The sequence below is a fragment of the Anser cygnoides genome, chromosome 27, assembly GCF_040182565.1.
Source record: "Anser cygnoides isolate HZ-2024a breed goose chromosome 27, Taihu_goose_T2T_genome, whole genome shotgun sequence".
Classification (NCBI taxonomy): Eukaryota; Metazoa; Chordata; class Aves; order Anseriformes; family Anatidae; genus Anser; species Anser cygnoides.
Window position 1 is genome coordinate 4434903 of NC_089899.1, and position 22174 is coordinate 4457076.

Genomic DNA, 22174 nt, shown 5'->3' on the forward strand with positions numbered 1-22174 from the left:
GGGGAAGAATTTCTTCCCAACAGCTCATCTAAACCTACCCTCTTTTAATTTAAATCCATCGCCCCTTGTCCTGGCACTACACCCCCTGACAAAAGAGTCCCTCCCTCCCCAGCTTTCCTGCAGCCCCTTTAGGTACCGGCAGGCCGCTGTAGGTTCTCCCCGAAGCCTTCTCTTCTCCAGGCTGAACAACCCCAACTCCCTCAGCCTGTCCTCATAGCAGAGCTGCTCCAGCCCCTGAGCAGCCCTGTGGCCTCCTCTGGACCCACTCCAACAGGTCCAGGTCTTGTGCTGGGGGCCCCAGAGCTGAACGCAGGGCTCCCGGTGGGGTCTCACGAGAACAGAGCAGAGGGGGACAATCCCCTCCCTCGCCCTGCTGGCCATGCTGCTTTAGATGCAGCCCAGGATGCAGGTGGCTTTCTGGGCTGCAAGCACGCACTGCTGGCTCATTTTGCGTTTTTCATCCACCAGTCCCCTCAAGCCCTTCTCCACAGGGCTGCTCGCCGTCCGTTTGTCAGCCGCGATGTTTGGGATGATGTTTTTTGCTGATGTTTGGGATTGTCCTGACCCAGGTGCAGCACCTTGCACTCGGCCCCCTTGAGGTTCCTGGAGTTCAGGAAGCATTTGGACAGCGCTCTCAGCAATAGGGTTTGATTTTTGGGTGGTCCTGTGTGAAGGCAGGAGGTGGATTAGACGATCCTTGTGAGTCCCTTCCAACCCAGGGTATTCTCTGTGGGCCCACTGCTCCAGCCCCTCCAGGTCCCTCGGTGGCATCCCTCCCTCCTGGGTCAGCTGCACCGCTTGGCTGGGTGTCACCCGCAGACACGCTGGTCTGTCACTGACAGAGATATTGACCAGCACCGGTCCCCGTGCAGACCCCCGAGGGACACTGCTCATCACTGGTCGGCACCTGGACGTCGAGCTGTCGAACGCACCTCCTGGGTGCGGCGTGTTTCATGGGCTGACGTAGGGTCGTGTGCCTGGCTAAGACAGAAGGATGGACCTACTGCTGTTAACTTTGCCGCCCGTTTACCCTAAAATCCGAAGGATTAATTCCTTCTCTTCGGTTCCTAAAGGTTAGGGGGACCTTTCGCTGCATACTTTGTTTTCCAGTGTCTCATTCCATGTTCACCCTCCTGCTGATGGAATAACGGGGCTGAAGGCAGGTGTGATGGGCAAGTGGCACAGGGCAGCAGTGCAGGAGGAGCTTGCCACACTGGGGGCCACGTGGGCACTGCCTGGAGGGCGGATGGTGCCTTCACCTCGAAATCTGCACGGGGGGGGTTGAGGAATGAGCTGGGAGGTAGTGACCGTTCCGCTTCTATGACAGCTGACGGGGCAGGGGTAGCTGCATTAACGCTCGTGCTTAATGAAGGACTGATGCCAAGAGCAGCATCTGCTGTGGGGATACAAAGCTGATACAAATCTCATGCGTCTGCACCGTTGCGCCCCTGGCAAGGGAGGCGTTCGGTGTCAAATCAAGGCAAGCTCACGCTCTCACTTCAGCTCGCTGTAGTGGATGCAGTGCTTGGAAATGGGGCAAGGTGCCAAACACAAACGACTAACGAGGAGAATAAGGAAAAAGAGAAGAGCAGAGCTGGAAATAGTTCCTTATGTAAAGGGTTAATGCTTCAATCTCATTATTGTCTTAAGGAGCGGACACTTCGCTGCCTCCAGCTCCTACGGTGCAAACCGCAATCTGATAAGCAATCGGCTTTGGGAACCTGGCAGGTGCCACGTGGCGCCGTGACCCGGCCGGTGCCCCTCAGGCAGCAACTCCCCGCTGCTCCTCTGAGCTCCAAGCCTGGTGGGAGCGGTCCCGTGAAGCCGAAGCTGCTGTCCCACAGCCTGCAACGGGAATCGCTGCTTCAGAGGGGCAGGCACGATGAGGCAGCTGGAGAGGAGGCGTGCGAGTCTCTCTGCTGGGCTGAAGATTGGGGATCGCCGCGGCTGCTGCCGGACACTGGAGGAGGAGGAGGTCCACATCCCTTTTGCACAGGACAGCCTGGTAAAGCAGTGGAGCTCCATGCAGAACGTGACAGACGGAAACCAGGAGAAAAGCGAGATGCCCGTTCAAAGGAACAGGTACTTCCTCAACATCAACGTGGGCGGCACGTTGTTCCACATAGCGTGCAAAGTGGCAGCCCGATATCCCGTCACCAGGCTCGGGAAGCTGGCCATTTACACAGACCCTACGAAGAAGCTGCGGCTCTGTGACGACTACTCAGTGCAGAAGAACGAGTACTTCTTTGACAGAGATCCTTCAATCTTCCACTATATCTTCCACTTCTACCGCAGCGGGGTCCTGTGGATAATGGACGAGATGTGCCCCAGTAACTTCGTGGAGGAAATCGAGTACTGGGGAATCCATCTGAAATACTCCCAGCGCTGCTGCCGGATCCTGTTTGAGGAAAAGCAAGATGAACTCAGCGAGAACCTGAAAATACAGAAGGAGCTGGAGGCAGAACTGGAGCCTCTGGAATCAGCAGAGCAGTTTGAGGGCAAATGCTTGGGGCAGTTTCGGAAGATGATCTGGAACCTCATTGAGAACCCTTACTCTTCTGTCCCAGCCAAGATCATTGCTGTCATGTCAAGCTTCTTTGTGCTCATCTCCATTGTGGGCATGACACTGAGCACGGTGGAGGAGATGAAACACAAGACAGGGAAGAAGTGGATGGAGCTGCTGGAGATGATCTGTGCCATCTTCTTCACTTCCGAGTACCTCATGCGGCTCATATCCTCCTCCAGCTTCAAGAAGTTTTTGCGGGCGGCGCTCAATGCCGTAGACCTGGTGGCCATTCTGCCATTCTACATCCAGATCCTCTTTGAAAATCTGGACGAAGGAGACACCCTTTACCATGAGGAGCTGCACCAGATGGAGAATGTGAGCAAGCTGGGCAAGGTCCTCAAGCTCATCAAGCTCATGAGGATCTTCCGCATCCTCAAGCTGGCACGCCACTCCACCGGCCTCCGGGCTTTCGGCTTCACCATGCGCCAGTGCTACCAGCAGGTTTGCTGCCTCCTCCTCTTCATCGCCATGGGGGTCTTCACCTTCTCCGCCCTCATGCACTCGGTGGAACACGACGTGCCAGGCACCAACTTCACCAGTATCCCCTACGCGTGGTGGTGGGCAGCGGTAAGGTGTGAGCGCCTCTCCTCCGGAGAGGTGCGCGGTGTGGCTCTGTGGGAAGGGGCTGCCTGGGTGCTCCAGGGATTCGGCACCACCGCTGGCCAGGATGCAGGAAAGGGCCTCGCTTTCCCAACTGCTTTGTAGTGATGGGCAAGACAGAGCCCTGCATGCTTTGAGGAAAAGAATCAGAGATTTGGACTAATCTCAGAGGCTCAAAAGTCAGCGCTAGAGCGGGTTGTTGGGACAGAGCCTGCATTAACGTAGCCTGCATTAGTGACAAGGGGGACATGGCTCGGTCTGGGCTTTCCCCGCAGAGGCAGCTGGGACCCAGGCATCTGGGTGGCTGCGGTTCGTGCTCTGTGGGCACAGGGAGAACCGCTCATCCCCGCAGCTCGTGCAGCAAAGCAGCTCACAGGACACAAGGGGACGCGCAGGGTCAGAGCTGGTGGCGCTGAGGAGGGGGACCCAGGGCTGCACGTGAGAACCCGGGGAACATGGGGAACGTGGTGGCACATCCTCAGCCTGTGTCCAGAGAGGGGACACAGACCGGAGCGTGCTGCCGCTGGGGACAGGAGCCTTTGTTCGCTGCCTGCAGAGCCAGCAGCTCTGCTGAGCCGAGCACTAAAATAAACCGGGATTAATTCAGGGGTGAGGAGCAGCTAAAGCGCTGGAGAGCCAGGGGTTGTGAGGAGATTTTGCTATACAGAGGAAATGATCCCTCCGATCACTTCTGCTATTTTAATTCCCCTTGGCCACCATAGGCTGCCTCCTTCAAATTCTTTCCTCCTGGAGGAAGTGCCTCTTAACAAAATCAGCCCATCTGGGTTTTTTAATGCTGGGAGGTTCCTGAATGGCTGCTCCCAACCCTGGTCTGCGTCTCTCCATGCAAAGTCCAAACCCTTCTGCCTCAGCTCTCGATGTGGCCCATGGCTCTGCTCCCCTCACCCCAATGCGGCTCCTTGGGGTGTGTCTCTGGGCAGTGCCTGCATTTCCCTTGAAAGGAGCATCCGGGAAGCTTCGTCCCTGTGGGACTGGGCAGGTTACAGCCAGGAAGGGCCGGGGCCGCTGCTCCCTGGGGGCAGGAAGCTCCAGCAGACAGTCTGGCTGCTGAGAAAGTTCAGCTCAGTGATGTCCTGCTGCTTTTGAAGAGGTGCACAGCAAGGGGAGGAGGGAACAGGAGAGCTTGCCTCCGGTCTCCGCAGCTGGGGCCTCGTCCAGCACCTTCCTCAGGATCATGGGGCCCACCTGGCTGGCAGGCTGCAGCCCGTGGGGCTGGGCTCAGAACCTCAGCAAGTGTCACTGACAGCGGGGTGAGGGTCCCAGGGTGCAGCCCCCCACCCTGCTGCTTGCCTGGCCGGGGCACCCTGCTCTGCTGCCTCGCATGAAGCATCCCCGCGCCCGTGTGGCTCCCTCCCGTCTGGACCAGGGCTGCATTTGCCCCAGTGCGGGAGAAGGCAACAGGTTTCTGAACCAGGCACCGGTTTATGGACACTCGGGGCTGTTTCCCTGCCCTGGTCTGCAGCTGTCCCCAAGGAGTCTGGGGGAAGGGAATCCCCCAGATCCTTGCTGCACCTAGTTGTCAGCACGGAGCAGGGCCAGTAGGGTGTCATCCCTTCCCTCGTCCCCGCAGCCCAAGCCCTGCTTCATAGGCTCCTTTTCCCAAGCAAACCCAAGCTCAAATACCAGCTCCTGCCCCAGCCCATGGCAGCCTGCACCAAAGCATCCCCAGCCGCAGGGAGAGGGCCCTGGGTGGGTCGGGGAGAGGTGAAGGAGCAGGGCAGGGGAAGAGCCCAGCTGGCTTTGCCATGAGGGTGCAGCAGTCCGGGGATGCAGCAGTCCGTGCTGGAGCTGGTGCACGGGGGGGGGGAGCTCGTGGCCCCAGGCCATGGCCATGCAGGCTGCTGGAGCGGGGACAGCTGAGCTGGCTGCAAACGTGGTGCAGAGCAGTTCCTGGGTGATTCCCAGATCCTGCACAGGGGAAGAGCAAGGTGGGTCCCCGCATTGCCAGGTGGAGCCTGCACGGCACGTAGTAGCGGTCCTTTCTATTCCTCTCCCAGGTCAGCCTCTCCACCGTGGGCTATGGAGACACCGTGCCTGACACGGTGCTTGGCAGGATGGTGGCGTTTGGCTGCATCTCCTTTGGCATCATCCTCAACGGCATGCCCATCTCCATCCTCTACAACAAGTTTTCTGACTACTATGCCAAGCTGAAGGCCCACGAGAACGAGACCAGCCTCTCCCTCAAGCTCTCCAGGAGGCTCCGCATCAAGGAGCGAGTTCTGCGGAAGCTGTCGGAGTGCTGCAGAGCTGACCCCCGCTGCCACCACTGACCACCAGCCCCGCACTTCCCAGCATCCTTCCCACCGAGCCCGCTGCCCTTTCCAGCGCCCAGCGGTGCCGCAGGGGCACAGGGAGGGCTCCAGGTGCTGCTGGGCTGGGAGCCGCGGGCGCTGGCCACGCTGGGGTGCGGAGCTGGCAGCCGGAGCATCCCCGGGAACAGACCTTTAATAAACCAGGCCAGAATGGTTCATCGGCCAGCCACTTTGTGTTAAGTGAGTGAGCTGCTCGTGCTCAGGGGTGAGCAGTGAGCTGAATTACCCCCCCCCCGTTTTCAGCATGCCAGTATGTCTGAGGAGGTGCTTTGCTCTTCCCTTGAAGTACGGCACAGATTTATGACCATACAGAAACTGCCTTGTGCTGCTCAGAGTGCACGGCCGGGGCAGCAGGACTTAGCCTTGTCCCGCTGGGGCAATTGGCTGGGCAGGGGGCAAGGAGTGGACATCTCCCTGGGGGCTCATGACCCCCTCTCCTGCCCACGGGTGGGAGGAGGTGAGCCTGGCTGCAGGTTGGTTTCGGGTGTGTGACCACGTCCTGATGGGCTCGTGGGGGAGGACACCCCCCCCCCTTTCCCAAGAGGGATGGGGAGAGGGGCCCCAGGCGGGTGCTGGGAGCAGGTGGTGGCAGGGAAAGGCCGCCAGCCATGGGTGCTGCTTTTGGGCAAGCAGCGGGGAGGAAACTGGTGCCTACCTGCTGGGGTGGGACTTGGTCACTGGCAAGGTGAGCTTGGAGGTGCTGGGGGTGGGGGTGCCGGTGTCTGGGGCCCTGGTTAAGCTCATGCTGCAGTGAAACGGTTGGGAGGAGGCAAGACGGGCACGCCTGCAGCTGCCCTGAGCCCCAGCACCCACCCCTGCTCCGCAGGGATCCCCCCACCACGGCATCTAGCTGACAGATCCTGAAGGCATTGGGCTGGGAAACACGTCCAAGGAACAGAAATCAGCAACCAAAGCTTCCCCAGAGGCTGAACTGCAGCCGAATCGTCATTTCTCTGCTCCTGCTGCCCCACGGGGTGTTTGCTGTCCCTCGGCCAGCATTGTCACAAGCAGTGGTCACAGAAGAAACCCCGCTGAGAACAGCACGTTTAATAGCTCCTCTGAATTCATTTTACAAAATGCAGCAATGTACAGACATTTACAGGACACTGTACAGGCAGTTTCTGTCATATATTAGTGCTCTTGCTATTTACATATAGTACAGCCTGCAGGAAGCCTTTGCAGGCAAGGAAACCTGCACACCCTGCGTGGGGCACCCAGAAACAGAGCCGCTCCCCCGGGGCTGCCAGCTCTGTAGGCTCATTTGGGTCTATTCAGTTCAGCCCTGAGCCTTCCTGGGCAGAGCCGGGCACCTCCTTGCTCTGCTCTGCCCAGTCTCTTTGGTACCGCTGTGGGTTTTTGCAGGACAGACCCTCGCACCGAGATTCCTCTGCCTGAGGAAATCTCCACATCGCCTCCCGGTGCTCCCAGAGGGAGCAGCAGCAGCCTCCATTTGCTCCTCCTGCCTCAGTGGCAGCCACAGCTCCCAGCCACCATGTCGTCGTACTGCTTGAGGACCACGTTCTCATCGTCGTCGAAGTAGAGGAGGTTGATGGAATGGAGTTTGTCCGGCACGCAGCAGGGGCTGCTGACACCCTCACTCAGCTTGAGGGCGTTGATGATGGACTGCACGGTGGCGTGGTTGGTTGGCCGCATGTTCTCGCCCAGCGGGAAGGGGCAGGAGCCTTTGCAGTGGTAGGCGTTGTAGCCCCGCGGCGAGATGATCCACCCGGACCAGCCGATCTCCTCGAAGTCCACGGACAAGGGGTGCCTCTGGCAGGGCTGGAGCCGGTCCAGCGAGCGTGTGCTGCGTGGCCCGTTCAGCTTGGGCACTGTCATCTTGGCAGGAAGAACAGGATCCTGAGGCTGTAAATCTACCCAAAACGAGAAAACGATTCCATTAGCATGATCGCATGAGCCTGAGCTGAAGGAGGAAGCAGAGCAGCAGCCCTGGCCACCCCTCCATGCCCGCTGTCTGCAGCTGCCCTTTGGTCAGACTGCCACCATGATGGAGCTGATTAGTGCGAAGCAAAACCCAAATTTACATCTGTAAGCCTGCACCCGTGTTCAGGCTAACCCGATGAGAACAGGAGCAGTCCGAGCACCCTGCAGGCGAGGTATCATGGCACCGAGCTGTGCTGGGGTGTGCAGGACCTACCTGGGAAGTCCGCCGTGGGCAGGGATGCTCCCCGGCGCCCGTCATCGGTGAACAGGACCAGCATGGGCTTCTTGCTCTCGTGGTGGTCCCTGCTGGACGCAAACTGTATAGCAGGGGAGTCGAGTGGGCTCCCGCCCAGGCCATGGACTGTCACCAGCAAACCCCGATTGCTACTCTCATCTTCGGTCCAGTCGCGAACCTGGAGAAGCAAAACCAGCGTCACTGCTGTGGGATGGGGCAGGTGTTGCTCCAGCATCCCCACAGCAGGTGACAGGTGCCCCCGCCACACCAGGACACCCAGCGCCCCACCAGCGGTGCAGCTGCAGCCATGGGAAGGGGCTGTGCTGCTCCCGGGCCGTGGCACAGGGAACGCAGCAGGGGCCAGCAGTGGAACACCAGCCTCAAACCACAGGGCAGATCCATCCACCCAGAGCTCATCCCTCCCCACAGGCTACGTGCCTCGGCGTTGCTGGAAAGAGGGTGGACAGCAACTTGCATTGCAAGCCCAGATGGGACTGCAATAGCTTTAAGAAGCTGCAGCATGCAGAACACTTGTTTTTGTGGTTTTTTTTTTTCCTCTGTGCCACCCAACTCAGCGTAAAAGTACTCACAGCCTGTGTGATGGCAAAGACCTCCCAGCCAGAGCCCTGCAGTGAGAGGAGCCTGGACGCCAGCAGCTTCTGCCCCTGGGGGGAGTCTGGTTCAGTCTTGTCCAGAATTTGGTAGATGCTGACCTGGGGAAGGAGGCAAAGGGCAATGAGCACCCGTGGGCCTGAAGGGGAAACACCCTTGGCACGGGTACTGGGGAAAAGGGAGGGAGATGGAGAGAAAGCACCTGTGGCATCCCTGAGCACAGGCTGAGTGTCCCCATATCCCTCTCCCCATCCTGTCCCCATCCCCCTCCTCACCTGGCAGAAGTGGTGCCGTTTGGGCCCGTCGGTGGCTTTTGGCCAGAGGCGGAAGAGATGCAGCTCCGCGGTCAAGATCTTTTCATTCTTGGCCACGCTGGAGAGGACGAAAAGGAACCGCATCTTCTCGCCATGAGCTACAGGGAGGAACAGGTTGGGAAGCGGAGCCAGGAGGGAGGGTGGGGGAATAGCACTCAGCCCCCTCCCGCAGCCCCCTCTCCCCAGCACCCTGGGGGCCTCCCCCCTTACTTTTATCCAAGAAGCTGCGGACCGTGTTGCCCTCCAGGACGTCGGGGTTCTTGGTAACGCCGTCAGCGTTGGCCACGGTGTTGAACAGATCCACCATGTACTGGGGCGGCTGCTTGAAGTGAGCTGGGGGGGGCGGAGGGTCTTCGATGCCAAAGACTTCCAGCAGCCTCTTGAGCGCCTCAGCTCGCCGGCTTGCTGCGCTGGCCGGGCTCGGGCACGCCGGCCGTGCCAGCACCAGCAGCAGCAGGACGGTCCCCAGCATGGCTCTGCCCTCCCAGCCCCAGCTCGACTCCCCCCTGCCTCCCCTGCACCGCATTTATAACTCGCTGGAAAGATGGATTGGAGTCAAATATGCACATGAGCAATCAGGAAGGCAAAGAGAGCTAATTGCCATGCTAACAAGGTGCAAAGCTGGGCTCCTGGGCACCCTACACCAATTAGCTCCAGTACACAAGCAGGAGGGGAGCGCTGCACCGCAGCGCCAGGGAGACACAGGTCCCGGCTGCACGGCCCCTCAGCAGGGCTGGCCAAGCTGCGTTTGCTCTCCGTAGGAGACTAACTGGTTTTTAATGATGGCACTAATGGGACAAACAGGAGAACCTTTGTGTGGGGAAGCAAAGAGGGAGAGGAACAGCCAGGGCTGTTGCACGTGTCCCCTCCTGTCCCCAAGCTGCTCCTGCCGCCCTGCATGGCAGGGGGGGCTCGGTGTCATGCAGGTGTCCCTATCCCTCATCCCTGCTAAACGGGCAGGGTGGGGTCCCCCAGTTTTGCAGGACGCCGTGCACCCCAGCCTGCTCGTGCCCCCGCCGCTGCCCGCTGCCTCTACAAGCAGGGAGGATGCCGCAAAGCGGCTGCCAGCAGGGAACCACCCGGCCTGGGGGCAGCGGCTTCCTGCAGCAGCGTGGGGCCTGGGCTCAGCAGTAACTCAACCGCAGGAACCAAACTGAAATTAAGCTTTACGTGTGTGTATATATATATATACACACATATTGTGTGTGTGTGTGCATCTCCAATTGCCTTCCCGAGGATTAAAAGGCATTTGCTGATAATTCTTGAGTGCCCAGTATTATTGAAATACCATGAGAACCCTACAGGTTCAGGATGATGGGATAAAAGCCAATTCCTTGCTTGTGTTCCCTAACCAGAGGGAAACCAGGCTGGTGAAGGTGACCGTGTTGACACAGGACACTTGGATTCTTTACATTTGCTGTTTGTTTTAATGCCACATGACTTAACAGAAAAATTAGCATTATACAATACCATCCAGCCAGACGAAAGGAGCAGGATTAGAAAAGCCTGTTAGGTTTTATAGTGACCCGTGAATCCCACAGGAAATCCCTGTGAAGGAGGCCCGCAGGTGCTTGTTCTGTGAGCAGCTTGGTGCAGAGTGGAAGGTGCAGGAGCAGAGCTGGACCTGTCCGTGTGTCTGTCCATCAGCTGGCAGGGCTGAAGCACTTCCAGACCAATGCCGCCAGAAGAAGAACCAAAGGCTGCTTGGCCAGCTGGCAACTGTAATTTATCCTAACCCCACATTTTGATGGTGAAAGGGCTGTTAATTATCCAGAATACACGGGGAGGCAATGACAGGCTCGGGTTAATCAACAAAGGAAACTATTCACATCCTGTGGATCCTTTCCTTTCCCTTCCCTGCTCGCTAGCTGCAGCGGCGGGGCTTCCTGCCAAGGGGACACCTCCACCCCAACATGCCCACCTTCCCGATTCCCTCTCCCACCCAATTCCTGCTCCACATTTCGCGGATGGGAGCAGCCGGCCCTGTGTGGTCCCAGTGCCAGACAGCCACATCCATCCCTCCGCACAGCGCATCGTCCCGGGATGTTTGGGCAGACCGAGGGGCTGGGGAGCTGCACAACGGAGCCCCAAGGAGCTGCAAATTGCCCATGATGTTTATTTTACAAGCTGCAAAACATTTTGTGGAGGGTTCATTTATGCAAACGCTGTTTAAAATAGCTTTCATTGATAAAATAGCCTTCTCTCATTTACATATACTACAGACAGTCTGGCAGGGGTCCTGCAGGAACCCCACCTGCAGGTCCCCAGCCCAGCTACCCCCTGCACTTGCACTGCTGGATGGCCACAACGGTGCGAATGCGGTCTCGATGGCTCCTGAACATGTGTACGTCATAGCGGTGAGGGGCACAGCGGCTAGAGGCAGCTTCTGCCCAGACCAGACATTTCTCTCCACCTTGTGACTCCCTGCAGTTAGAGACAAACCAAGTACATTCCCTGCCCGCCCCTCAGGCCCCAGGTTCCTGCCTTCCATCACCTGGGAAAGGGGAGATGCCCAGACCAGGGAGGCTCTGCCTCTGTTCCCTACTTCTGGCGTAACTCAGCAGGCTGCCTCCTCCCTCTCTGCCCGTGCAAAGCAAGGATTTTTTTCTTTGTGGGTTGATTTGTTTCCCTATGCATTTGACACATTTTGTCTCTGAAAGCAAGACAAAGTGCTGCCCTCCTGGCCTGAAACAACCGTCTGAGCCTCCCCATCCTCTCCTTCTCCTCCTCCTCCTTCCTCCACCCTGCAGGAATCAAATCACAGGCAGGGAACGGCAATGGCACATTCCAGGCCAGAGAAGGCCTTTGTCAGGACCTTCTCCCCATCTTCCTCTGCTGTTGTGGGGGACCACAAGCTCTACAACCAGCTGCCTGATGGCTGAATTCAGCGTTGTCATCAGCAAGTTATTCTTTCTCCCTCAAAGCAACAGAGCTGCTGTAGCATCACTGCAAACACTGCTCTGTTTCAGCTTTGTCCCTACATGATTAGACACGGGTGAGCTGCAGGTGCGACCCCAAATCTGCTCCGGTGTTACCCCTAGGCCCTGCCCTGGGACCCTTTGGAGGGCAGTGGGAACAGAGGCAGCTCGAACCTGCCCCTGGATGTGTGCGGTGTGCCCATGAGGGGCCAGACCCTGGCAGCTGTGCTTACCTAAGCAAGCAGGGATCCCCCGAGGAGCAGCTGCCCAAGCACCTTCCCACATCAATTTCCTGCAAAGATTTGCAAAACAAAGGCATGAAAATCCCCCACCGCACCTCGCAGGGGACACTCCGGGGGACTGGCCGTGCATCCCTGCGCCCGCCCTCCACCCCCAAGCTGAATACACACCCCTGTGCAAAAGGGCAGCAGGGAGGCAAAGCTCACAGGGAGAAGTATTTTGGGGGCACATTATTATTATTGCATCGTGGTTACCTATGCACAAAAGCTATGCTGAAGTCGAGTCTGTTGAACTGAGCTTAAGACATACTTAACAATTAAACCCTTTTTCACATAAATAACTCACTATTCCCTTAATTAGTGTTTAAAGAAATCCTCACCCCCCCAAAAAAAAACCTGTTTGTTACTTTATGGCACCAATGTATAAATGAATTAGTGGCAAAGGATAAAGTAAGTGTGAGATTTTTACCACTACAGCTTGTGGCCAGGCTGTGCTTAACTCTCCTGGGAGAAGCTGCCCACGGCAGAGCAGCCTGGGGTTATTTAAACCCCACAGAGCAGCAGCGCTGAGCCCATGGCAGGGGAGACCGAGCTGCAGGGACCAACCTTGAGCCGTTTCTCCCTGTGTCCTGTGGAGCTGTGCACAATTTCATAATAATATTCCACTTGGGAAACACGATAGCATTTCTCCTTCATTTCGCAGCTCTCCAGCGTCTGAACCACCTCCCCACCACGTGGATTTTTGACCAGAGCAGTGCTGAACTTTGTGGGCATGCAGAAAAGGCTACCTGCAAGGAAACAAGAAGGCAATTTAATCTGGGGCTGTCTGAGGCCATCACAACTGCAGCATCCTTGCTGTGTGTCTGCTGTGTGGTTCTGGCATCCAGCCCCTAGCACGGGAAGTGCTGGTTTTCCATGTGAGGGGCCCCAGCTAAGATTTTAGGGCTCGTTCTTTCACCAGCTCGGGGCTTCAGCTACAGATTTTGTTCCTCCCTCTCAGCTTCAGAGCACAGGGCAAAGACAGTTCATTCTGGGTAGAAGTTGTGAATCCTGCGAAAGCCACATCCCTGGGGAGGCAGCATGAGCTATTACATTTTATCTTCGGGAAAGAAGGACTTTGAACATAAAATATTCATGGCAGAGCTTTTTCCAGAGACATCCTCTCACGCCAGGGAGCTGGGGAGCATTATTTGAATTTACTCATTCAGCTTCCTCTGTATTTGGCTGGGCTGCTGTGCCCAGCACAAGTCCCTGACCCCACCAGCCCCTGGCCAGCCCAGTGCCACCGTCTCTCTTGCAGACACCTGTGCTGCAAAGTCCTCCTGTTCCCGAGGAAATACACAACAGCACATCAGCTCATCTCCTGCTGTTGCCCACCCCCACGACAGACGTGCTCACGGACGCCCACCCAGCCAGCACTCAAAGCCACTCCACGAGCCACCTGGCTGCTTCGGTAACTCCCTGCTCCGTGCAAGCCTGCTGCCACCGCCGCCTCCCTCACGCATTGCCCTGGAGCGATCCCTGCATCCCGCTGCCTTCCTCCTAGCACGGCCCAGGATGGGGTTTTGCTGTGAGGCTGACGGCTGGTTCGTATCCCCCCCCCGGTGCCCACCTCCCCCAGAGCCTTTCAGACAGACCAGTTGCTTCCCAGCTCCCTGAAACAAAAATACTCAGCTTCCCCCCCAAATATTTGCAGCTGCTCTCGCCCCGCTTGGCCACAGGAGGGGAAGGGGCCAAACTCACCCCCTGCAGATGCAGGTTGAGTCCTGCTTCGCCTTTTCTTTCCGTATTCAAGCCTTAATTCAATGGAAAATGCCCAGTGCAAAAAAAACAAAAAGATTGTTTCAGTTTGATATGCCTAGTGTGATTTTTAAGGATGCCCACAGAGCTCATGTTGCAGAGAGCAGGCAAAGAGGGGTTCGGGCAGACAGGCTGCAAGCCTGTGTCTTCACTGCTGTTTCCCCCGTGGGTCCCCCATGGGACGCAGCATCCCCGTCCCTCTGTCCCTGCAGCATGGGCCCTGCAGCGTGAGAGGAGGGAGAGGCTCCTCCAGGAAACAACAAACGTCCGGCTTAAAGGACACCGGCACAGACTGTCCCATGGAGCTCAGTTTGAATGTATCTTCTGAGAGAAAAAAAAAAAAATTTATTTGCTGAACATCCCAGCTTTTCTCTCCCTCACCAAGTAAATTAGAATTAAAATTTCCGTTTCATGAGCTACAGGCAGTGAAGGATGGCTAACTTGACACAGGGGTCATTCTTGGGCTTTTGTCTCTAAGCAGCTGTCTTGCCCCGTACCCTGTGGGTGCAGGTTCTGCAGGGTTTGCATCTGGTTCCAAGCTCTAAAATGGCTGTAAGAGTTTCCTACCCCCTCCCAGATACTTCTCCATCAGCTGCTGGAGGACATTTCTTTGTCCAGGATGCAACTGTGTTTTTGGGGGAGCGAACAGCAGTTTCTGACCGCAGGTCTCTGGGATGCTTTGAGGGGAACACAAGATCACAACTGATTTCTGGGAACGAGCGTTTTTGGGTGAGATTTTAACACCCTTCTCCAGGACCCCCCTCCTCTGTTGCTGCCAGTCTGTAACACAACGCTGAAAACCTCAGCCTGTCTTTACAGGGGGAAATCGAGAAGGAAAGTGCCGAGACCTGCCCTGGGGCAGAGGCAAAGCTGAGGGCGAGTCCACATTTCCCAGTCCTGGGCCGTTATCACTGAATGAGCCACCATCCATTAGCAACCCTGGGGACAACTGCCACTGTCCAGCACCTTCCAGTCACACATTTAGGAAGTAAATGTCTGTGCTCATTCTCCCACCCCTGGAAAAAAGCACTTCACGCTGCCTAATGATCCACTTGCTGTGTCTTGTTGCCAGATTACACAAGGCTGTGGGACCACAGTGCCCGTCTTCACAGATCCCTCCTTTAGGAAGGATGACAAAGGACGGAAGAATAATTATCGTTTTCATCCACAAGCAGAGCCCTTCTGGATTTCGGCTTCTTGGCCACCCACCTGGCTTGCCCAGCCCCTCTGGATCAGGCCCCTTGGCTGCCTTCCTAGCTGACATTAGGACTCGCATCAATCTCTATCCCTCTCTAGTGGCTGCTGTGCAGCCCTGCCACAAGAGCTGCCTGGAAGGTTTTAATTGGATGGTTTTACATGCCAAAATGCCAATTAAACAACTTCAACAAATTCAGAGAGAACTGATTTTTATCAAGGAGTTGTGGAATAGCATTTCAGTATGACTTTTCATCCTGATAAAAAAGGACCAGTTCATCTCCGCTGACGTGACACTCTTTTATGTGTGAACTTGCGAGACAGCCCACTAGTTCAAAACTCAGCTTTATCCCAGTGGAAGGTTTTGACTTGTTTGGAATGATTTAGTTTGGAATTTCCATTTCCAAATGATTTTTGAAACATGAGCGTAGTTCACTGGTGCCAAGATGAAAGTGCATTTCAGAATGTCAAAAAGGAAACTCCATTTCTAAGTGTTCAGTATTACAGTTTTTAATCATCACACTGTTTTTCTTCCTTTGAAGCAAGCTTTTGAAGCTTCCTTTGGAGCAGAGACTCCCAAGGTCCCTTCAAGTCTACAGCCCATCATTAGAGCGCACTTCTTTGGACCATAATGTAGTTGTACTCCCACCCTCACAGCATGCATAGGGGAAGGGATTCTCACTGCACTTTCGGACCTGCGCTGTAAGGGCACAGCAACAGAATGGAAAGGAAAAACCAAGTTCAAAATACAGTCCCCTCCCCCTGTAAATCAGAGGCTCTGCGTGGCAGACTTGGGTGCTGATGGACCTTGCTGTAAGCTCTGACATTGCGGAAAAGCATGCTGACCACACAGCAGGGCTCGTCCCTGTTTTCCTGGTGGAAGAGGGGCCCTCCACCATCCCCATACCTGCACTGTAGGTCGGCTCAGAGCATCTCCCCACGTCAACCGTGACCTCCCAGGGAGAGTCCGGAAAGAACATTTTCAGAGCTGGGAGACGGAGACACTCCTCGGGCCACGCGCTGCAGTGACAGCCGTCGACCACCTCCACCTCCCGATCGCCTTCCAGGAGCAGGAGCCGCTCCACGTGGATGCGGGCTGGCTCGCAGCGGGACCCTGGCGGGCAGGAACGTGGTGCTCCTGGAACCTCGGGGTGCCCGACCTGTAGCTGCACAGAATGGAGTAAGGGGCAGATTCACTTTTAAGAGCAGCTCGCACCAGCTCCCTGATAAAAATCTGCCCTGACCTGGAACTGACTCAGCTTTTACCCCTTTATCCCAGCACGGCAGCGCTGTGTTGCTGTGCTGCTGCCCTTTGCAATGACATTCAGAGCAAAGTTGTTTCTTCCCCAAAGCTCTGCTACAACCAGCTGAGCGGCAATGGCTGAAGCAGCCCCACTTTCCCTCCAGGCTCCTGATGCGGAGGATGAGCATGACGGCAGCTCTGGGGAGTGAATGTGGACCTGCTGGGCTGGAAGGTGCTGAGGCAGCAGAGCCACAGTGGTGACAGGCAGTGACAAAACTTTTCACAGTTACAGACCCCAAGGTGAACACGCACAGTACAGGCAGGTGCAGTGCCTGCTGATCTTGTTCCCATTCCCTCTGCAGGGTTAGCTATCCTGCTGCCAGACAGGATGGAGATGGGACATTAAGCAACTTCAGCTCTCCTGGGATAAAGAAAGCACCGCAGCCTGTGTGTTTGGGGATGCTCCTTCTAGTCCCTTCTAGGAGTGACACATGGCACAAGGTAAGGCAGTGGCATAAGCAGCTCAAAGGCCAATTTTGCTCACCCAGGCAGCAAAGGGCCTCCGACCGCTCTGAGCAGACAACAGCTCTTGTGCCGAGCAGATGTGGCTGAAAGAGTTGGTCTTGCTGCTGGTCTCAGGGAGGTCAGAAATACACTTGGACACTGCCTGGAGCACCCAAGCAGGTACTGTGATGGCCCGGCCCTGCTCTGCACCCAGCCGAACTCCAGCCCATCCTCTGCCATAGGGTATCTCATAGAGTTTCTGTTTGTCTGCCCTGCATATTCCACTGCTTGGTGGCTGAGGAGGACAAGAGGCTCAGTAACTAGTTTACTGCAATGCAGAAGACAGTAACTTAGAGCGTGTGCCAGGTATTTGAAAACATGTACGAAATCAGAGCCCCAGGCACCAGTGCGTGACCTTCATGCAGAACCAACTTGCTCCCGTCATTGGGGTCACAAAGACACATTTCTCACCTTCTTACTTCTAAGAAAATCAAGCATGGAAGTGTGTCTGGAGAGCCCCAGGAGGCCAGGGTGGTGGGAGCTGATAGGCTGGGATGGGCAGGTAGACCTGCACTTCCCAACATCCACGCTTACAGGGCTGCCAGAGACATCTGTGAAACAAGAGTGATAAAAGGATTATTCCTTACTATTTGGCTACGATCATTTTATAATTTCTACTGTTCACATAACAACCTCAGATGTTTTGCAAACACTAAAGGTTAAATCTGTATGACTACTGCTCTTACACATTGAAAAAAAAAAAAGACCAAACAAATCTGATTAAAGAAACCTCAGACTTTTGGACATACAGTTTAAATCCATTTTCACGCATCTGTGCTAATATTGACTGAAGCATATTTTATGTAGCCTTAGGGGCTGCAAGGGGAACTGAGACTAACAGCTACTCTTGAAGGCCACAGACTTTTCTCTGGTGAACTAATGGACCTCCTTCCTACTTTCTCTGCACATTAAAGCCAGGACACCCCATTGCCTCACTGATTCCCCTGCCAATATTAAACCTGAGAACCAAAAGTCTGCAGTAGTCCTGAACTTACACAGTACCCAAATGTTTCAAACACAGAATTCACCCATACTTCCTGACACAGATCTCGGTCATGGTGCAGCACATTTGTACAGAATATGAAACCTATTGCGTGCAGATGAACAGACCTAGTGGCCAGGCTACTCTCCAGTTCCTATTCTACAAAACTTGTTTTAGGTGTTGGGTTATCTGGGTGTGGAGTCCCCTGAATATTTCTGTCCTTAACCCCCTGTCACTAGGGAAAAGTCACTAGGATAATTTCAACATAAAGAAACACCCCAGGGAAGACAGGTGGGACTTGAGCGGGGATGCTTGAAGGGTGCATGTGTCCTGTGGGTGAAGAGGGAACTCACCACGCCCCACGTGGAGGAAATGGTGTTGCCTCTGGCAGCAGCCCCTCTCTTCAAACAGGTTCCCTTGCTCGCCCTCTCTGCTGATGGCTCCGGCACCTGTAATCACAAACCACCAAGCTCAGCATTGCGCCAGTCATAATTCACCTGCCTAAGCCAGGAGGAAGCACTGAGCTCCAAGCACACGGCTCCAGCCACCTGCTGCCTTGAAGCAAATGGCTTCAGTGTAAGGAAGAGTTTTAGAGTAGTTATAAATGGACATGACCCATCTGACCTCTAAGAGTTGGCTAGTTGGACTAAATGCCCTATCTAATTAATTAATCAAAAAAAAAAGGCTGTGTTTAGCAGTTTTACCTTCGTATACCCATTCCCTGCTCTCTTCTACTTCTGCGTTACTGCAATGTGAGCTAGGATCAGAGGAACAATTTCACCTGAAAGACAGCACAAAGCAGCTCCTGGGCTCTAAACTCCCCAAACACTTATGCACAGCAGCTTCCTCAGAGGCAACTCCTGTATTATTTGTTGAGTGGAGACAATCCCTGATGGTGTTCAGACAGTGAAGCGTAGTAGAAAACACACTCCATGCCCACACAGAAACATCACGTACAAAGCCCGCACGTGGCTTCGCACCACACACCAGTACAAGCCCTTTTCTCTCCTACACAAGAGCCCAAATCCGCACCAAAGAAAACGAGAAGGAAAAAGGAACTTACTGGCAAAGATGGGACCATGTGAAAGTCCCGCCAAGAACACTACAGCTAGCAGGTCCTGCATACTGCACTTTAGGAAACACAAGAAGGGCTCAGCATCCCAGATACTTATACCAGCCCTCCCTCAGCAGGCGAGAAGGTGAACAGCTTGGGGACAAATGGGTTTGCGTATTGCTGGCAAACATTGCCAGATTGTGATCTGAACAAACATGCAGGCAGCCCGGACAGTGATGGCATCTCTCCCACAAAGCCGACCGGGATCGGGCTTCAAGCAAACTTCAAAGTGTTTCTTGAGAGCAACTGGGCTTGCCCACTGCCTAGGGAAGCTCCCTTGGGGGTCTTTGTTCTTACTATTGCTTTCAAACTAATTAAGTTTGTGGTAACTCAGAGTCACTTTTAAGTCCCCTCATTCGAAAAAGATGTGTATCCTTCATCCTCATTCATCGTATTCAATGGGCTTTTTATCTAGAGATAACCCACCTTTGTCACTCTGCAACACCAAAATTGAGACCAAAACTGGTCTTTGATAACAGACAGCGACACACTAGGACACTAGCAAGGACAGTGTGTTTCCCATGACCACAAGGAGAGATCCATGACTATTTTTGCCTCCCTTCAGTGTGACTGACCCCTGGAGCATCTTCTTTCTAACTTGTTAAACACAAAGGAAAGTAACAGTCTCCTGAGTCCTGGAAACATAAGAAGCACCAACAGTGCTTGCATGCTGCAAGAGACTCTCACAGACACACAGCGCAAAGGCAGCGATGCATCCTGAACACTTGCTGCATGTGGTTCTCAATTACAGAGGTCAGGATCTCTGCACCTACTTGCCAAGTCCAGTTGGCAGGGACGAGATCCAATTCCCAGGGTAATTCTTTTGCCAGATTCAGGAATGAGAGCAAAGGAGAAGAGCAGTGGCAGCATAACATGGCAGATGTCATTCATGCATTCAAAATTGGATTTTTTTTTTTTTGACTCAGATCACTTGCAGGTGCAGGGATCACAGTTTATGGAAGCTTCCATGAACAAACCAAAGAGTTTCCCTGGAGCTCATACGTAGTTCCTGGAGGAGAGCTGGGCTTAACTGTAACAGATGCATTGAGGAAATGATGAGCAAAAGCAGAACACCATTAGAAGGCATCCTTTCCAGACTACGCTAGTGCTATAGAAACAAGATATCTGCTTCATCACAGCAGCACAGAGGAGGAATCAGGACAGCTATTCAACAACAACAAAAAATTTAATGTTGGCCAAGAAACAAACATATACAAAGAAAAATACGTTTCCATTAAAAAAATCACCATGCCTTGGCATCTAAGCTAATCCACTCTCCATTCACAGCTTCGTGGTGCTGCAGAGTACCTGGAGAGGCAGAGCAGCTGCTGTGTGCCACGACCGAACTGGAGAGCAGTCTGCATTGCAGCAACAGGGCACAGTTGAGTGACGTACAAAATATTTATGAAAAAATACATATTTTAAATAAAGAACTTACAACAACTTAAACTTTATACAAAACATTATGGTTGCCATTTCAGTGTCTCAATTCTAGGAACTACTTTCGAACTCTCAGTGTCCTGTTTTCCACCCCACATCCATCTCTGCAGTCTGTTTCTCCAGAGAGCTCCATCTCTGGCCAGATCAGTCCAAAGTACCTAAAAATGAAAACAAAAAAACAGTCTCGGAAATCAGAAAGGAAACAGAAAGGCAGTTATATGAACAACTGAAACTTGTTTAGAAACTGCCAATGGAATATGCAGTAACTTAGTTTAATAAATGAATCACATAGAAGTAAGACCAAATTTAACTAAAAAGTATTGTACGTATCTCCAGGACAACTTGATTTGTGTTTCACCTCTCTGAGGGGGGAGAGGGACATAGATGAGTTACACTACTAACTATTAAAGATGGGCCCCAGAGGGGCTCTGCAAATTATTACGTTCTTTCTCTCTCAAGAAGGGGACTCCAGAAAATATTGAAACCAACTGAAACCAAGCAGAAACTCACCTTCCAAAAAAGCAAATTCATCAATAGCTTCAATAGCATTATCTGCAAAGCAAAGTAAAAACAATTAACATAGATAAAGCTGACTCCGTATTTGTGTTTACTTCAAATAGCAGCATTTGAATTTGCATCACAGTACAGTGACCAATTTCAAAGAGGTTTATTTGTTTTGGAGGTGGTGTGTGAAATTACTAGCATATAATATTTGGTAGGAGATTTCTCTTTCATCTTTGGAGAAATAAGTTGTTCCGACAACTGTTTCATCACACCAGGACAGGTAGAAAAATCCTCCCTCTTACCAACCCTTTGCTAATGACAGTACTAAACGTGGCCTCATACCCAGATCTTTTCTCTGCAGAGTTTTTCTTTTTCCTTGCTGAGCGTACACATAAGCATCTTTGGCTATGGTTTCAACAAACAACTCCTGCAAAGCAAAAACACGAGAGTTTCACACGGAGAATGGGAGAGGGAAGAAAGAACATCTGTGCAACAAGGAAAATGAAAGGTCCTACAGAATTTTAGAAGAAACCAAAATTGCCATCCTAAAACATCCCCTTTCCAATAAATAGCTCTGAAAACCACAAATTAAATTATTGGGTAGTGATGTGCATGAGAAGTAACAGAGGAAAGAAGGCTGTGCAGGGCAGAGACAGAACCACAGAATCATCTAGGTTGGAAGAGACCTCCGAGAGCACCTAGCCCAACCTCTGTCTCCTCTGAACACGTCTGAGACCAGACGTGTCAGCTGCTCCCAGGGCACCTTCTGGGACACAGCCCTCGCGTGCCATGCCGAGGATGCCTCAGCTGTCGGAGGCGGATACCCAGCAGCAGCCCTAGGAGTTACTGCAAGGGAGCGTGATGCCAAAGCTATCCGACCATCAACCCTCGCCTGTGTAAAGGGAGACACCTTACAAAGGTGATGGGAACAACCCTGTCACACATTGCTCCCACCTGCACACCACAAGCCCTCAACCTGCAGCCACGGCCAACTGGACGCCGACCCCGAACAGGCTCAGAACTGTCTCGGGGAAGCAAAACGCCGGCTAGGAGAGCAAACTGCCGCTCCACCGGCAACCTCGGGCCCACGGGGGGCCCCGGCGGGCCGGGCCGGGCCTCCCGGCCGAGGCTCCCCGCCGAGGGACCCGCGCCGCCGCCGCGCCTCACCGTGGCCCGCGCCAGGACGAAGACGGCCTCCTGGCTGGCCAGGGTGACGTCCGGGTCCGCCTTCACCAGCGCCTTCACCCGCGCCAGCGGCAGGCGGGCCAGGCGGGCCGGCCCCGGGCACTGCGGCCCCGCGCCCGCCTCCTCCCCCGGCCCCGCCGGCTCCGAGCCCGCCGCTGCCGCCGCCGCCGCCGCCGCCACCGGCACGGCCGCCGCCGCCATCCCGCGCCCAGGGGCCGCGCCTGCGCAGCGCCGCCGGGCGGAGCGGGGCCGCTGCGGGGGGGGCCCGGCGGAGCTGAGGGGGTGGAGGGGGCGGCGGGGCTGAGGGGCTGAGGGACCGCGGAGCGGCCGCGGTTGCCTCGGTGCTTTCGGGGAGTCGGCTTCCAGCCAGCCCCTGCCCCCTGACGCGGG

At 54.7% G+C, this 22174-nt stretch overlaps 4 protein-coding genes across 4 annotated transcripts; 1 reads left to right on the forward strand and 3 right to left on the reverse strand.

The window, feature by feature from the left end:
- Window positions 1–6559, forward strand: LOC106045707 (potassium voltage-gated channel subfamily V member 2-like). The gene is made up of 2 exons (XM_013196344.3): window positions 1–3133; window positions 5185–6559. Exons 1-2 carry the CDS (start codon window positions 1883–1885, stop codon window positions 5455–5457), a joined length of 1524 nt encoding a protein of 507 aa, XP_013051798.2. The 5' UTR covers window positions 1–1882; the 3' UTR covers window positions 5458–6559.
- An 8-nt stretch (window positions 6560–6567) lies between these two features.
- On the reverse strand, window positions 6568–9525 carry LOC106045698 (bone morphogenetic protein 2-like). The gene is made up of 5 exons (XM_013196325.3): window positions 8812–9525; window positions 8563–8699; window positions 8266–8388; window positions 7655–7853; window positions 6568–7370 (listed from the first exon to the last, which is right to left on the reverse strand). The coding sequence occupies exons 1-5, from the start codon at window positions 9125–9127 to the stop codon at window positions 6964–6966; spliced, it is 1182 nt and encodes a 393-aa protein (XP_013051779.3). The 5' UTR covers window positions 9128–9525; the 3' UTR covers window positions 6568–6963.
- Window positions 9526–9791: 266 nt separating this feature from the next.
- Window positions 9792–20235, reverse strand: LOC106045700 (uncharacterized). The gene is made up of 8 exons (XM_013196329.3): window positions 20094–20235; window positions 19429–19685; window positions 17895–17990; window positions 16971–17110; window positions 15660–15918; window positions 12365–12546; window positions 11753–11811; window positions 9792–11025 (listed from the first exon to the last, which is right to left on the reverse strand). The coding sequence occupies exons 2-8, from the start codon at window positions 19544–19546 to the stop codon at window positions 10875–10877; spliced, it is 1005 nt and encodes a 334-aa protein (XP_013051783.3). The 5' UTR covers window positions 19547–19685; window positions 20094–20235; the 3' UTR covers window positions 9792–10874.
- On the reverse strand, window positions 19823–22174 carry POLE4 (DNA polymerase epsilon 4, accessory subunit). The gene is made up of 4 exons (XM_066983662.1): window positions 21767–22174; window positions 20942–21026; window positions 20606–20647; window positions 19823–20253 (listed from the first exon to the last, which is right to left on the reverse strand). Exons 1-4 carry the CDS (start codon window positions 21983–21985, stop codon window positions 20240–20242), a joined length of 360 nt encoding a protein of 119 aa, XP_066839763.1. The 5' UTR covers window positions 21986–22174; the 3' UTR covers window positions 19823–20239.